Below are 18,153 nucleotides of genomic sequence, written 5' to 3'. Positions count from 1 at the left end.
CCATGGCCCGGAGCATCACTGTAGTGGGAACACTACTGTGGAGGAACTCACATGTTGAGACAGACACATGAGGCAGGGGAGGGGCCAGCCTTGCTCTTTGTATAACACCTAACTGTCTAAGAGCTATCTCACTTCCGCGAAGCACCACCTACTCTGTAAGAGCAGAATTAATCTATGTACGATGTTGGAGACCCCAGGACCTTGTAACCTTCCACTAAACCCCATCTCTTAAATGTTCTTCTACTTTAGCACTGTCATGCCTGTGACCAAACTTCCAACGTATGAGCTTTGGGGGACACAGTGAAATTGTGTCCAAATCACAGCGGTTACCACCCACACCCAAGGACTAGAGCTTTGACTTATCAGCCTCAAGGCTGTAAGAAATAAACTTCTGTTGTTGGAAAGACACATGGCATATGTTATTTTACTATAGTAAAAGACTGGAAAAGACTAAGACACATAGTATAATTTCAGGGAGTGATAAGTTCTCTGAAAAGAGCAATACAGTAGCATCAGGCAAGAAAGAATAGTTATGTGGTAACATATTAGACAAAGTGTTTAGTGAATACCTCCTCTTGAGATGACTTCTGGGCAGAGATCTGAGTGAATACTGTAAGTCCTATGGATATCTGAGGTAAAAACAAACCTCCATGTGTATTTCATGAGGACTGAAACTCTAACTTGTGAGATAATGCATAGTAGAAAAGCAGAGCTAACGTTTTTGTAAAGATGAAAATCAACTTCCTGTTATGGCATGACAAGTCACAGGACCTGAATATCACACAGACATAAACACTCCCTTAGATGGATATATGCCAGGGAAAAGTACAAATTCTTACCAAGCAAATTACATGCACAGATGACTGCAAGTGCTATCAACCAGCTTTGAACAAAAGAGAGAAAAAACTCAAGCTGACAGAAAACACATTTCCTTTAGGGTTTTGACCATCTGCAAAAGTGAAAATTTATTGGTTAGAAAATCTTGGTGGCTAAACACGAAACAATGAAAGGAAGTCTCAGCCTGCATCCAGCCCTGAGATGGAATGGGTTGGGCAGTTGACACAAAGCCAGAGTTCTCTGTTCCACTCATAAATGTAGCCAGAATAATTCTTTATGCAGTTATATGCAGTTTTGAAATTAGGATGTATTGAAATTAGGTACCCTTTCATAATACAAAATATATATTTAAAATAAATATAGTGATTAAAGACTCTTACTTTTTATTTTTAGAAAAGTAAACAATATTTCAATGTACTTTATCTACACATATTTTTTCAGAAATAATGGATTTTTTTTATTTTTATAAACTTTGTCAATAAAAATACTAAAAGGGGCCGGGGATTTAGCTCAGTGGTTCCACCGCCTGCCTTGCAAGAGCAAGGTCCCAAGTACCACATTGCCGGTTCCACACACACACACACACACACACACACAATAATAATTCTAAAAGTGGGGGTAACTGTACTATGAACCTTTTTTACCTTTCTTAACTAATAATAAAATTACCAGATTATACAGAAACAAGCTTCAGGAAAAATGTCATACAGGTAAGCCTTTATACTTGCTCGGTGTATTCCCTTAATTTTCTATTACAGTATTTTGCTCTATTTTGTTTACATTTAATTCCCAATAAATGTATATTTAATTTAAACCCATAAAATGGGTCTTGTGTACATTTTATTTCCCAATAAATGCATAATTAAACCCATAAAATGGAGAAACTAAGCAAAAACAACTGCACTTTTAAAGAATTAGGACTGTACAATTATTATAGGATAAGTGAAAAATCTTTTTTTTTTTCTGATTTGCTCAGACCGTCTCAGGAATATATTACAGATTTCACAAAGGTGATTCCTGCTTCACACTAAACCATATTCTAGTGACAGTAGGATCATGCAAGAGATTATGCTAGAGTTTTTCAAAAACTGGGAAAAATGGATCACTGAGAACTCATTTTTGTGCAGTTATTAAGTGCAACGTGGACTTCCCACTTGCAACAGGTCTCAAATGTTCAGAGGATCCAGTCTAAACTAGTCAAGGTCAAGGACAAAGACTAGAAATTTTAAGTGATCTACATCCTCAGAAAAGTTTCGTGTACCTCTCTTGTATTAACTTTCTCAGACCTCTGCCTGAATGACGAGTTCCTCTGAGCATTCCGTCCTGAGAGAGTTGCATTTATGTCTCCCCTTTCTGACTGTAATGAATTTAGTCAATGTAGAAACTTTTTCATATTTACATGCAAATTAAAAGGGTAATGAAACTACATATAAACTATTCTCAAATATTTATGGAGTGAATTAATGAAATAACTTTTTAAACCTAATAGAGCAATAAGAAATAGAATACTAAGAATTTAAATAGGCAACTGAGATTCTTAAAGGGTAATTGCATTTGATAGAGAATGAAATTCTGAAGAGCCTCGTTACTCCCCATTGACTACATAAATGTGATTTTCAAACATTGAAAAGCAGTCGAATTCCAATGCTATATATTTTAACCACAGTTGATAGATGAGCTTTTTTCCTGTGTCTGGTCAGTAGGGGATGGGGAAACACCAGCAGAAAAAGCGTCTGCTCCAGCCGGTTCTGGAGGTGTTTGGGAGGAGGTACTTAGCCGAGGAAATGACGAGAAGGAAACAGTTTTGTGTCTCGGGAACCATGTGGAATTCCAAGATAAGAAAAGCACTTGCTAATTTGAGTATAAAAGCAGGAAACATGATACACTTACTTCCTTTAATGCAAACACAAGTATATGAGGGGTTGTGTGAAAATTATTTTGCTGACCTACAAAGACAGAATCAAATTGCTTCTTTTGGACATACTGGCTTTTCTTTCTGTCTGCTGTTTCTTGTGGATACTATGGCTAATAACACAACAAATTTAGAGATTTCATGGCCGGAAAACTTTTGGGGTAAGGTATTTCCTTTAACTGTTTTTAATTTAAATGAAGATGCAGAGAAATGTACTGTGTAATGTATTGCAACATTGGAAATATCTGAGATGTTTTGTTTATTGTGAACTGATTGTTTTCATAGATTTACTGCAAGAAACATATCATATAAAGTGTCTTTGGAGTGAGTTCCAGAGACATTGAAGAATAATCTGGGATATGGTATAGAACTTGGCTGGTCTACAGACTATAATATGAAAATAATGAAAGATTTTAAATGAGAATAAAAAGGAAAAGAAATGTAAGGTGGAATTAATTACTGTTTGGAATATGACAGTGTTAATTTGGCTAAAAACTCATCTAAAAGTTATGGATTGTGTGTTTTATTTAATGAAACTAAGAAGTTATTACTGTAACTTACATCGTCAGTGTTATACTCTTTAATCCCAAAATGAATCTAAATAACAGGTCCGTATTTGAATTAATTTAGAGCATAGTGACATAGATAAAATGTGGAAAATGTTATGAAATGGAAAAAATTAAGGGGAGATAGCATCACATAGAACATTACAAAGGAAGCCTCTCACAGAGGTAAGAGGCACAAGCACACTGGAGTGGTTTTGGTTGAAGTCAGTCACAGCCGAGTCCAGGGTTCCCCAGTGCTAAAAGGTGCTGATGTCAAAGGGTGCTGAGGTCAAAACCACTAGTGGTTTCTGGCTAGAGATGCAGGGAAGAAGGATTCAGATATAAAATTGACATGTACTCTCTAAAGAGAAATTTTAAAATAAAGGTAGCAATCTGAGTTAGACAGAAAAAAAATCTTTAAAGAAAAAACTGGAGTTAAAGAAGAGATCTATAACTGTCTTTATATGTCCTGAATAAACTTTTCATCCTCACAGAAAACTATGTCAGACTTTCTGCTGTGATTCAAAGTGAGAATTTAGAAGCTCAAAAGGTGAAAAGTGAGCAGCCTTGGCTTGCTGTTCCTAAAAATTTGGCCTAATTGTCACCACAGAAATTTGCCTGAAGGGAATTAATTCCTTTTCTTTTTTTAATCAATGGCTATTTCAGTCTGAGCAGTTTTATTAATGAACACCTTAATAAAGTTATGTAGTAAAAATTCTAAAAGAAAGTATGCTTCTGCACTGTAGAAAATAGCTTCAGAAATAGGTCATTCAAACTAAACACAAGAAAAAAATAAGCTTTTGAATTGTGGGGTTAATTATATATTTGTGGCAAAATATTATTGCTATTTGCTTTTTTTTTTGGCACTGGGGATCAAACTCAGGATCTTGTGCTCGTCAGGCAGGCACGATGCCGCTAAATTACATCCCTGGCCCTGCTATCTGTTTTTACAGAGAAAGTAAATATGTTAAGAATAAATAGAATGTGTGTAAACTAAACTCATCATTACAGCATGAGTAACTGAATAAATTATTCAAAACTAAAATAATTCATATGGCAAAAATTGATGTGTAGAAGCCAGATATACTTTTTTCAAACCATTCAAAATTGACTTTTATGTTTACATTGAAAAATGATTCATTAACCATAAATAAAACCTGATAATCATTAAAGCTGAAATTAATAAGAGAATGTTAAGCTGGAATCCACCCCTTAATCCTAAATTTTAGACGTGTTCAATAAGAAAATCTTCATTTAAATCATATATCACGAATATTGCTTAAAGTTACTTTCTCTTAACATGTGACTCTATGGGAAAATAGGTGAAAGTAATAAAATCTAATAAAGAGAATGTTACATTAATTGATAAATACTTTAAAAACAATGCAAATATGGTGAACAGATAAAATTGATCATTTGGGGAAAATAGGTAAAAGATTGTATTATTGATTATGGAAAAATGTTAGTCATACAATGCAAATATAAATATACTGTAAGTGTAAAATATGTAAATATTTCTTGAAATATAAATCTTTCTTTTTATTTTCATTTTTTGTACCAAAATCGGTATCTATTTTGATCAATAACTCTGTCAAAACATTATTCTGAAAATAATATTGTACAGTGTAATGCATCATTTACTGCTTCCAAAATCAGTTGTCTGACATTTGAGGAAAACATACAGTGGAACCTTAAATTCCAATTGGCCTGACATACAAACAACTTGGGTCACTTGGGTTAATGGAAGATTTATCTGCCTCTTGTCTTTATTGTGTATCCAGGTAAACACCCAGATCTCAGCTGTATTGACTTAGTTAAACCCAGCCCTCGGGAACCGATCAAGGATCCACTAGTCGCTAAGAAAAACTAACATGACTAGAAAGACTGTGGTTAAAAATATATAAAAAGTTGTTTTCCAGACATAGCATCCTTAAAGTACAAAGCTTACCAAGACATTTTTATAGTTATCAGCCACTTACTAACTATTGTGCATGAGGTAAAATCATTAGTGTAAGAGCTGGCAACAAAATTGGCCTGAAAGTAACAATACAGACTCATACTATACCCCCTTTGAATGGTCTACTTGGCTATCTTTAAAGCCAAGCAGCAGGAAGCATGGCCTTGAAAATTTACTGTTCCCTGTTCATACAAGAGAGGAGACAAATGTCACTGAATTCACTTATTGTCTTAGTCCTTGAGAAAACCTGAGAGCCTCACGCAAGACATAAATTGATGGTATTTGCTATCTTATCTCACATTTCCTCCCTTGTTTGGCTAGCATTGTGAATAACTAGGGAAAGATATTGGTATAAGAGCTTATATTTATTCACCTAATTTACCCCTCATTATAAGTACAATGTCTTTCAAGATGATTCCACTCTTGGAGGTGATTAGGTGTACATGCATATGCAAATATGAAGCACTACCAAAAATCATGGCCATTTCAGCATATAGTATGTTTATATTATATAAAGTGGTATAAATGAGAATGTGTCACAGAAGCTAAAAAATGCTGATATGCCTTTTAGAAAAAAAAGGGGAACATTGCGCTTTCTTGGGAATTCAGGTAAACTTCAAATAGGGGGATAATTCTAAGGACATTCTAATTATTCCTTTTTCATTCATTAATTTAGTCCCCTTCAGTTTCATGGTTGGCTCAAAAGCACTGGCTCACCATCTTACCAAGGCAATGTGTTAGGAGTTAATAACATACATAAGACTTTGTTCAAGAATTTTGAGGTTATCAGGAGAAATGTTATCAGCAAATATGCAGAAGTAAAGATTTAGACATGTGTATGAAGAAGTGAATGACTTCCTTGGATGTCTGTGTATGGAAATCATAGGCACACCATGGGAAAGGCAAGTTGAAGGCAGATTTCCGTAATATTTTGAATGTCACTATAAAAGTTTGACCTAACTTAACCTAACACTACCAGTTTAGTGTTTTCAAGTCTCATTATGTTCTACCTCCCTAAGATTGTCCCTTAGAAAGATGTTGTGTCTCAGTGGCACTGTGCCTATCTGACAAGTGCAAGGTCCTGAGTTCGATCTCCAGGACCAAAAGAAGAAAGAAAGAAAAAGAAAAAGAAAAAAGACAGAAAGAAAAGAAAGGTGATGTGGGAAGTATGGCATTATATGCTATCCTGGGCATTGGAAAGGGGCAGGGGGAGAACACACCTGTCTTTGGTTCTTGAAATTCTGGCCTCTACTGACATCTACTGACAAGTATTCTTCATGTGCTTTGGAACATTGCTCTTTCCATCTTCACTTTAAGCAGAAAATCTGTCTTGTAGGATCTAAGCAACCCTGACTAATGGCATGTTTAATTTTCTTTCTGAAGCCATTCTTGTCTACCGACCCTCATTCAGGTAATTTTGTCTGTCTCAATGGCACAGAACAATTTTTAATATTCCCCTAACCCTGAAGCTGTAGGGTTAGGCTGGTTTCCCATTCTCCTCTACATGCACCAAAGGATTCTGAGAGACCTACTATTTTCCTCAGAGAGCTGAGAATGGACGCCGAGTTTGCTGGATTCCTTAAACAAATCTGATCTCATTATAGGGGAATAGAATGGTAGCCTCCTTTTCTGAAACCCTTCCTGTTCATCTAGTACATATCTCCTCTCTTCTCATTCCCAAATGTCTTCTACTTATACTGCTCACGAAAATTGACTCATCTTTTTTTGTTCCCAACACTGTTTGTGGTAGAATGTAATAAAGTATTTTGAAGCTAAAATAATCACCAACGAAAACTCTAAAGCATCATTTTCCTTCTCAAATATCCAGCTATTGAATAATAAAAACATTGGTTTTCAAAACTAGCACTATTCTCTATATTTAACAATTAATGTAGTAGTTTAATAATCTAACAGTGAAACATTGACTTTTCCCTTTGCTATGCATTCTGGCCGACACACATTCTGGTTAACCTCTGAAATAACTAAGAGATGAACAATGGTGAACACACTTTGGGGAATCTAGTTCTGTTGAGGGGAGGGATTCTTGACTAAGAGCTGACAAAGTTATTCTTCAGCCCACAGAAGGGGTCTGCCCAGCAGAAGGTAGGAAGATGTTCCCACAGGAGCTACAGATGGGGAGCAGGCTTATGGTCAGGCACACGCCTCAGGGATGTCCTCCAAGTCCTCCCAGAATAATACACAAATGCTACCTACATTAAAACTCATTTCTTCAATTACCATCTTAAAAAGGCTTCAACAGTTCTTTTTTGTTGTGTATAAATAGCTTGTTGGTTATTTCCTCAGTTATCTCAGTTACTCAGAAAGTTTGAAAAGCAAATGTTTACAAGTACTGGTCCTTAAAACAGTTACATCTGAATTGTCATTAGAACAATGAAAACTCATCTCTCACTGGGCTCCTGAGATTCTGACACGATACGTATGAGGCTGAGTCTACCAGGCCATACATTTTCATGCTCCTCTGGTTTCCGAGTTTCATTGACATTCATGAGAATTGTCTTTTCTTATGACAAACTTTTCAGGTTTTGTTATCAATGTTATACAAGCTCTATACGATGAGTTAGGTAGTATCCCTTTGTTTTCTATTTTCTGGACAAGTTTGTTCACAATTTATTGTGTAGAGGTTTGAAAAGTTTCACTTGTGTAACTACATATAGTAATTTTAATTAGAAGGTTTGAAATAACACAACTTTTTTTCTTAACTAACCAAAATTACTGATCCAGAATAGTGAGTTTCATTTGGGGGATATTCACACATGTATATAATGTATTTAGATCATTTACAATCCTACCTAATTTCCTTCTTGTTTGTCCCCTTCATTCCTTTCTTCACAATTAGTCTTCTGTTATTGTGTCCTCGGTCTCTGTCTTTGTCTGTCTGTCTGTCTGTCTGTCTGATTCCACATCAGAGAAAGCATATGACATGTTTGTCTTACTCTGGCTTATTTTGCTTAACATGATGATCTCTAGTCCCATCCATTTTTTCTGTAAAAGACATGATTTCATTCTTCTTTATGGCTGAATGATACTCCTCTGTGTATACCTACGCCACATTTTCTTTATCCATTCTTCTGTTGATGAGCACCTAGGCTATTTCCATAGCCTAGGAATTGTGAATTGTGCTGCAATAAATATGGGCAACACATTCGATTTCTTTAACAACAGCAGACCACTCGAATTTTCTATTCATTTTTCTGTTATTTATGGTAGCTTGTGTTTTCTAGGCATTTTCTCATTTAAATTAAATTTCTAAACCTATTGTGTAAAATTTATTTATGATTTTCTCTCATATTTCCTCAATACTTCATCATGAAAATGTTTAAATATACAAAACCATTTGAGGAATTCTATAATGAGTAATCATCAGTTCTGTGCCTAACTTATTCTATTTATCATAATATCTCATAGACTAATCTATATTGTTACAAATGACAGAATTTCCCTTTTATTTTTAAGGCCTTTATAATATTCTTTTATTTGCACAAATAAATACAGTCATGCATCTCATAATGACAGGGATATATTCTGAGAAATGTGCTGCTGGGTAATTTTGCTCCTGCACAACCATCATATAGTGTACTTAACACATAAGGTGTCACTAGGTAATATAATCCCATGGGGCCATACTTGATCCAAATGCCTGTAACCCAGCAGTCCAGGAGGCTGAGCAAAAGGATCACAAGTTCAAACCCAGCCTGGGCAACTTGGTAATTTAGTGAGACCCTTTCTCAAAATAGAAACAATGATCTGTTTCAGAAATGGCAAGGAAAGAAGAGTGGATGAGCCCAATGAGCCAGCAGAAGAAATATGAGCTAGAAAGAGGAAGGAGGTCTTTCAAGGAGGGACTTTGGGACTAGTTTTAGCTCATGCAACTCAATACAAAAGTCTTGTGTTCCATCACTAATACTGAAAAAGAAAGTCATTATGCAGTTCATGACTATGTATACTTAAATTTCTTTATCCATTCATGTAATGATGGGCATTTGGGTTCACTCCACATTTTGACTATAGTGGCAATGCTGTAATGACCATTGGAGTTCAGATATGTCTTAAAAGATGTTTGTTCCATTACATGGCTAGAGGTGTTCCTAAATCAGGTGGTAGTTCTATTATTAATTTTGGAGTACCTGTATATTCTTTTCCACAAATGTACCAATTTTCCTATAACCAGTATATTCTGTTTATAAACTATACGCAAGTTTTAATTCTTATAACATATTGTTCTGATTATTTAGATCTGTAGTATATTTAGAAATTAAGTAGTAAGATGTCTACTGCTTTGTTTTTCTTGTTTTTTTGTTTTTTTGTATATTCATGTATGTTAACATAGTTTGGATCTTAAATGTCATCCAAAGGTTCATGTGGTAAAAGCTTACTGCCTGTGGCTCTATAGAGAGGATGCAGAACCTTTAAGAGACCAGGCCTGGTGGAAGGTTTTCTGGTTATAGGGGGCATGTCCTTGGAAGGAGCTGGGGATCCTGGTATCTTACTTTTTCTCTTTTGCTTGCTGGCTATAAGGTGAATAGCATTGGTATACCTTGCCCTCTTACCATGATGTCCTGTCCTTCAACTCACCCTACCATCAGCCCAAAAGCATTTGGTCAACCTAATCAAGGACTGGGACCTCCAAAATTGTAAGACAAAATAAACCTTAGGGAATCTAATTTCCAGTAATTAAGAAAAAAATAAAGAGTGGCAGTTATGCATAAGAGGTGGGACAGGATGTAATTTCAGAGTTAGCCAAGTTAGGTCTCATTGAGAAAGTTACACGAGGACATATACCTCAAGTGAATCATGTTGATAGCTGCAAAAAGATTTTCAAAACCAGATTCCACCAGCGCAAGGCCCTAAATCAAAATCACATCTCATGTGCTTAAGGAATGGCAAGTAGAGGAGAGTGGAGGGAGCCAAGTGGCCTGGAGGAAATGAGTTTGTATGGGAAAGGGGTTCTCTCAAATAGGGACTTTAAGGCCAGTTTTAGGAACTTGATTTTGCTCTGGGAGAAAGAGAGGTTTACAACAACAGTGATATGATTTGACTAATAGTTTGAAAGTTTTGTTGTGACAGCTGTATTGAGACTAGTGTCGCTGGGTATGGAGAAGGCAGCAAGGATAGAAGCAGGAAGAGCAGTTGAAGAGTACTGCAGCATTTCAGGTATAGGTGGTGGTCACTGGGACAGTGAGGTTTGAATTCTGGGCTGTTTGTAAGAATAGACCCAGTAGAATTTTCTAGCAGATGAAATGACACATAAAATATTTATTCGACTGTTTTTAAATTTTTATTTCTTATTAGAATATGTTTGCAGTACATAACGATTACATTTTTCTTGGGGAGTTAGTACATTCACATAACACATCTTAATTATTTTTTCACCTCCTCCTGCTCCCTTCGTTCTACCTTCCTGTCTCTGTCTCTTGATCCCCTTCCCTGGTTCTTATTGTCTTCCCTATTTCATGTTAGCTATCTTTTATTTTGCTTTTTATGTTTTGGGCTTCCCATATAAAAGAAATGATGTGATATTTAAACTTGTGTGTATGATTTATTTCACTTACATTACAATCTCAACGGGCTACCATATTATAATTAAACAAATTTCTGGCCCTAAATTATTATTCTTCCTAAAAATCCTTTCACCAAAAGTCTTTCTGTTGCCTAAACCATCCTCCTTTGAGATACCATGAATTACATGGCTTAATTTGGTAAAAGATGAGCATATGATTCTTCTATCTGACAAAATTTGCAAATTTGAATCAATCTTCCATTCTATTCTGTATGCACTGATGAAATCACTTTCAGATGTTAGAACTATTCAGCTGAAGACCACTAGATGGAGGCCTGTACCAAATTTTAATAACAAGGGACAGGATTCCGGGTGTTGGTTTCCTTTACTGAAAACCACAGTCAGTTCAAGGACCTTAGACTTGCAAAGTATAGTGGTGGTTTTTACTAGACAAAGAGGGAGCAAATGACTTGAGTTAGTCACACAACTGTTGCTATAATAGCTGGAATCTCTGAAGGATTATTACATGCCAGCCACATGTGAGTTGTATAGACATAAATTACCAATGAGGGTAGCAACCCTTAATTATGACATGTTTTAATAATGTTAGAGTAAGTGCATTTTATCGTCAATAAGAGAACTGCATTTTAGGAAGCAATTATTTGGTCTCAGTTGCATTACACTAAAATAATAAGAAGTAAAATTATAGCTCCTTTTTCTTTCCCCCAAATTGTTGAGAAATAAGAAGACAAAAGTTTTTTAAGAAAGCAGTATTTGTGCCAATATCTTTTTTGGGGAGGAGGGTACATTTTATTCTATATTAACTTTTTTAAAAGGTTCCTAAAATGTACTGTCAAAAGCTTGCCAGAATGGACTTGCCTATATGACAATCTTAAAATTATGTGACCCATAGATGTGGCTTTTGTTATGTATTTCCTTAATTCTACAGTGCAGGTGAGTCATATAATCATTAACTAGAGTTAAATAAATTTTAAAAAGGCCACATGGAAGACCATGCTGAAACAGGCTGTACTTCAGTTATGACCCTTGATATTTCTTTCTTGCTACTTTTCTGCATTTCTTTGTACACGTATTTTATGTTTGCAGTTTGGACTGAAAAGGAGCTTAACAAGATAGATAAGCTTTAAAGTACAAATAATTTAAAGAGCAAAATAAAGGTAGATGACAGGAAGTGGAGATAGAATTTATGGAGATGGGAAGGAGGAGCAGCAAGGGAGTAAAATGGAGGAAGATGTGATGTGTGTGTGTTTGTGTGTGTGTGTATGTGTGTGTGTGTGTGTGTGTAATGCTTCCCCACCATGAATGTATTTATGATGCATAATAATGAAATTATTTTTAAATAAAATGAGACTAATGTAGTTGAAAAAGAAAGTGTCTGTTAAAAAAAATGCCTTCCAAATCTTATGTCAGAATTATCTCTTGAAACTATTTAAAAATTCTTCATTTCTGGCAAGGTTAAGGAATTAGCACAGTGATTTCTAAAGGACACATTTGGCTCACTTTTTGGGTTAGGAAGTAATTGTCATGGTATGTTTGCTCAACAGCAAATATTAAGCAAATCCGTGTGTTAGAGGCAATTTGTGTCAGTTTTATGACTTCTTTAGCTCCAACTTACTCTACATTATATTTATTCAAAATTTAAATTATTATTGATGTGAATGTATTATCCTAATTATTCTTCTGTATAATTAAAATTTGTTATATACTCCTTTTCAGATATCTATATAATTTCATATTTGATAATATTTTGAGTCATTCTCCCAAATTTTGACAATAGGAATATATAGTACCAAACAGAATTATCAAGGTACAGATAATGATCTTTTAAATAGATTGGTTGTCAAATTGTTTCCCTGGCAATATTGCTCTAGTTTTAATGCCACTGAAAATAATCTTTTACTCAAATCAGTGAAATATCTCATTTAAAAGGACTGTGGTGGTCCAACATAGTCTTTCAAAATTTGCCCATTGATGTTTGGATATTATCCTAGTTTTCCTACATTAGAATAATAACATATTTTGTGAACAAAACAGTCACCTAACATAAATATATTTCTCACTTAATGCATTTTTTGTCTTTGCTAACGTCCTCATTCAATAGGCTAGATATTATTTTCCCTTGATTTTATCTTTTTTCTGGAAGTAATTCTTGCTAAATTTCTACTATTAATAATATTTATATTGGGAACATTTTATGTGCAAGAAAACTGGTAGTAGAGAAGCATGCAAGCCCCTGAGACTATGTATAGGAACTTCTGTAACTTTTAAATGGTTTTATTAGTAATTGAATCTATTTTCTTCTTTTAGATTCTGGTTTGAACCGCCTTTGCTAAAAAATAAATATATCCTTTTAATTTAAAATATTCCATTTCCTCATATTATGAAATAGTCTTCAGTGAGACCTCATAGAGATGAAGCAAGTTTATATACAAAAGCAAAGGCATGTATTTTGTGAATTTGACTACTTGTCCTCTAACTTTTTAAAATCATACACCAGTGTAAATAGTATTCCTCTGACCGGTGATAGATGTTGACTAACTTTTAAGATAAATCAAGATTCAATTCTATGACATAAACTTTAATTTTGTTTCACTATTGAAGGAGGAAGTCAATCCAGGGCATTTTTTAAGATTTTTCTTTTAGCTAAAATTTCACCTCTGCGACTCTATATTTGAAGTTATTGATATGTAAAATGTTCCACTTGAGGCTGCTAATTCAGAAAAACAGACCTGTAGAACACACAGTATTGTTCTCCTACCATTTTTGTTATGAGGTTTTGTTCACAACAGGCTACCAGAGATTGATTAAATTTATTAAAATTTTAGGCATTTTATTTCTTTACTTTCCATTTAGGTTAACATTTTCTTATCTTATACCTAAGGAATAAATAAATAACTAAGTTATTAATATCTTGGAGATAAGTCCTCACTTGACCTTCCACCAGTTGTGTAACTAAAATAAGTTTGTTCCTTATGTCTCTCAGTAGCCTCAATTATTAAATGGGAATAGCACTATCATTTGCCTTGTGTGGGTGCTTGAAAATTAAGTGACATGGTGCATCTCCAACAGTGCCTGTGGACTACAGATTCTAAGCTATGAGTAGTTATCTTACAGAGTAGATAGGAAGATTCAATTAGAGATTAGATACCGTGCTATTTTAAAACATAACAAATTAAAAATAAGGGTTGCCTGGGCATGGTAGAGAATACTTGTAATCTCGTCTACTGTGGAGGCTGAGGCAGGATTGCGAGTTCAAGGACAGCCTCAGCAACTTAGTGAAAGCCTCTTTCAAAAATTAAAAATTTTAAAAGAAGCAGGGATACAGCAAGTGGTGGAGCACTGCCTGGCATGCATGAAGCACTCTGCTCAATGCACAGTACTGCGTCATCCTCCTCCTCCTCTTCCTCTTCCTCCTCCTCCTCCACATCGTCGTCATCCTCATCTTCATATTTTGATTTTTTGTAAAGTATATTCCTCCAAAGATCAATTTTTAAATCAGTTTTGCTTAAAACATTCTATGTTTAAACCCTGGAATTTTGCATTTAGAAGGAACTCACCGTTTAGGTTCCTGGTCTGCTGCATTCCTTTCCTTCTCAGAATCACAACATCTAGAGGGACCATAAGACATCTTTCATTCACTGATTCTGAATAATAAGAAGATAAAATTCCTGAGTGATATTGTTCCACATTCTTTGATTAAAATGTTTCTCTTAATAATTAACTCATGGGTTCTCTGGTGCATAAACTATTCTATGAATGAGTAAACTCTTCCAGGGACAACTGATCACTTAATCATGTAAAATAATATATTAATAAACTTGTATTAGTCTCACAAAAATAAAGATTGCCCCAAACTCTCCGGAATAAGGTGAAATTAGTTTTTTAAACCAAAGTATCCTAATTAATAAAATGCTTAATAAAATACTTGTGCACTTATTTGTAAAAATAAAAAGGACTTGATCCTCTGAAGTACTGGAGTAGCTCATGATTTTTATTCCTGGAGCAGTCCATGAGCTTCAGTTAAAACACCTTTCAGTGAAATACAGAATTTATGTCATGTTCAAAAGTGGCAAACTACAAAAGAAATTAAAAATTAGTGATTATAATAAAATTTAATTAGTCAAATCTTTTCGGAAGCTAGTGCTACATAAAATGGTAATTGCATGTAAACACCATGACATGGGCAAATACTTAAAGCTTTTCTTTTGATTTAACCTGATTATTAAATTACTACTTGAAAAATAACATAGTAATTTACTTAATTTAGGGGCAAGATCCCTGATCCAAATAAGACATTCAGGTGGGGAACTGAAGGATTTCTTATCCTAATTGAAGTCTTCTCAAAGATGAGCTCTTCCAGGGCTGAGACTTTTCTTCACTGCTGCCTGTACACTTAGCACAACTCATTTTCTATGTTAAACAAATAGGCACATAAAAATCTCCAGGGACCTGGATGCTAGCGACTTTTACTTAACATTCTTTTCTTCTTCGACTCAGTGTTAATACTCTTGCTTTTCTCCTCATACCCCACTAATTGGTTCTTGGTTTCCGTATTTATTTCTCCCACCTATTAAATTCTGATTTTCCTGAAGGTTTATTCTCTATTCACTTAAACACACTTTCACTATTAGCATCAGAAATTCCTATGGCTGGTAGAAACTCGCCTGTAGCCTGAAGACGCACAGTGTTAGCTTCTCCTTTAGGCTCTTATTTATCTAACTCTGACATCCCAAATGAATCATCTCAGAGACACCTTTACCTGTCAGGATGAACGATACCTGTGTCTGTCCTTGCCTGTCCACACCATAGTCCTGGGATTAATCCTCCATGTGGTGAAGCAGGGTGCTCTTACTGGTTGACTTTTATTTTTTATAGGACAGAGGTAAGGGCATAATTGTGTGCTCTTTTGTGGTTTTTAATTAACTGTTTCTTTGTTTTAAAGAACTTAAAGTTTGTTTACCATCTTGACTCTTCCCTTTTATGCATGGCTTCTTAACAGTCACATCTTCCCTTCTTTAAAACTAGTTTTAGGATATAATTCACATTTAATATTATCTGCTCACTTAAAGCCTACAAATTAAATGGTTTTATTGTAGTTTCAGATCAGAGTTGTGCAACCATCAACACAATCAAACTTAAGAACATTTTTGTCCCTCAGAAAGAAACCCCTGAGCATCCTCCCTCTCTCCCTCTCCTATATTGCAGCCTTAGGCAAGCAATGATCTACTTTCCTTTGCTAGAGCACTGCCTATATGCAAATAAAACTGTGCAATATATGATCTTTTATCACTACATCTTTGCCTTCTTCTTCCTGCTTTCTAAGACCTCTTCCCCCATGCTCATATGCATCTGTGAGTCCCTTTCCTTGAGCTAGTGTGTACAGCAGTCTTTGTTCAAGACAAAATACTTGAAATTTGTCTTGAAGAATGAATTGACCAGACAGACGGAAGATTTAAAGATATGTGGGGAAACAGAGTTTTGAAGAGAATGAAAGCCTTTGAGGGTAGGTGGTAAAAGGTTCTGAATAACTTGTGGGTGGGTTAGATCATGCGGTGAAGGTAGGGAAACAGGGTGGGTAGGTAAACGAGGCTGAAGGGGTCTTCTGATACCAGAAAATTTTTCCATTCTGAGTGGAGGCTCAGTTACTCAATTTCATCAAAGAACATGTTTTTAGTTTGCAAGAGATAGTAAGGTAGCATTTCTATTTGGGAAGATTATACGTATATATTTTCAAAACAGGAAATCTGAACAAACCCAAGTTCCATGAATTGGAGGATTGTTGTGGAGTGAGGACTATGGAGAGTCAGGGCACAGGAATTTCATTGTCATCGCAAGGGCATGACAGCAGCATGAATTGGAATTTGGGGGGAAAAGTGAGAGCCTAGTATTCTGCACCGGTCATGTCATCAGGGAGTCAGAGATATGACAATCTGGGAGTTCAGGAAATATGACATAAATCAGCTGGCCAGATGGTACTATCCCAGTACTTCCTATCTCAGAAGGAGCACAGGAAGTGAGGCATCATGAAAACTGCAGGTGGGAGAAATCAGTGTGATTGATGAGTGCAGACAGAGGAAAAGGCAAAGTCAAAGTGGCAAGGAAATTCTTTATCACTTTGGAATGTTAGTTACAATTGAAAAGTCAGAAGAAAATGATATTTGAGCAACATTTGCAACTCTAAAAAAAATCGATGCGCTGAAGTGTGATCTTAGTGAAACTATTTTTACTTCTTGCTAAAGATGGTAGCTGTTGAAAATGAAAATGTGGCAATAAAGTCTTTGTGAATAGGGAAGGGAGGAGGGGGTGAAGGGAGGGCAGGGGTAAGGGGAAAAAATGATAACCAAGACCTGTCATGTAAAGGTACAACATCCCAATGATGAATGTAACTGTACTGTATACCTAAAATGTACCAATAAACTCAAAGAGAGAGAGAGGGAGAGAGAGAGAGAGAGAGAGAGAGAGAGAGACAGAGACAGAGACAGAGACAGAGACAGAGATGGTAGCTGTGTTGTGGTTCATGCTTGTAATACCAGCACCAGGGAGAATGAAGCAGGAAAATTGTAGGTTTGAGTCCAGTCTAGAATACAGAGCAAGCTAGAAGCCAGATTGGATAAAATGTATAAGAAGACCCTCTCTCTCAAAACAAATTAAAAATATATGCGTAAGCCATCTGGAATTCTATGCCCTGCTGATGTTAGTTTGTGTCTTTCTGTTTGAATAAATGGAAGCGTTGTCGGCTTGCATTTGTCTGCATCCACCTACCACCATCTTGTTTCCCTAATTCAAAGTTTGTTTAATCATGCATTCCATGAATTACAGTTTATACTGTGTTCTGTGTTTTTCCTTGAATACCTAATTTAAAAACAACGTGGCGTTGGGGTGTTAGCTCAGTGCTAGAGAGCTCGCATAGCTGGGTTCCATGGGTCCCCAGCAGAGAAGAATTAAAGTCAATTCAGCCACTCATCTCCTTTGTTTCAGATAATCTGATAACTGCCTTCACGGTTTCTATGGCAATCGGACTGGTCATCGGCGGGCTTCTCTGGGCGCTGCTGGTGTGTCTGGCTCGGAGAAGAGCCAGCGCGCCCATCTCGCAGTGGAGCTCCAGCCGCCGCTCGCGGGCCTCCCACGGCCACGGGCTCAGGACTGGATTTTACCGTCAGAGCGGCTGTGAGCGGCGCAGCAACCTCAGCCTGGCCAGCCTCACCTTCCAGCGCCAAGCTTCGCTGGAGCTAGCCAACTCCTTCCCGAGAAAGTCAAGCTTCAGGGGTTCCACGTTCCACCCGTTCCTGCAGTGTCCCCCGCTGCACGTGGAAACGGACAGTCAGCTGGTGACCCTGCCGGCGCCCAGCTCCACCGCGCCCGT

General features: G+C 36.2%; 1 protein-coding gene across 1 annotated transcript in view; it reads left to right on the top strand.

The window, feature by feature from the left end:
- Positions 1-2,673: 2,673 nt before the first annotated feature.
- Myct1 (MYC target 1) overlaps positions 2,674-18,153 on the top strand; it is a 16,886-nt gene continuing 1,406 nt past the window's right edge. Inside the window, 4 exon segments of the mRNA XM_010628854.3 lie at positions 2,674-2,776; positions 2,778-2,833; positions 2,836-2,910; positions 17,769-18,153. The exon segment at positions 17,769-18,153 is cut by the window's right edge and continues 1,406 nt beyond it. Coding sequence (XP_010627156.1) covers positions 2,715-2,776; positions 2,778-2,833; positions 2,836-2,910; positions 17,769-18,153 — 578 coding nt within the window. The 5' untranslated portion in view covers positions 2,674-2,714.

This window comes from Fukomys damarensis, unplaced genomic scaffold, assembly GCF_012274545.1.
Source record: "Fukomys damarensis isolate Sample0158 unplaced genomic scaffold, DMR_v1.0_HiC HiC_scaffold_14, whole genome shotgun sequence".
Taxonomy (NCBI): domain Eukaryota; kingdom Metazoa; phylum Chordata; class Mammalia; order Rodentia; family Bathyergidae; genus Fukomys; species Fukomys damarensis.
The sequence above is the reverse complement of the archived record's forward strand: the minus strand, read 5'-3'. Positions and strand labels throughout refer to the sequence as shown.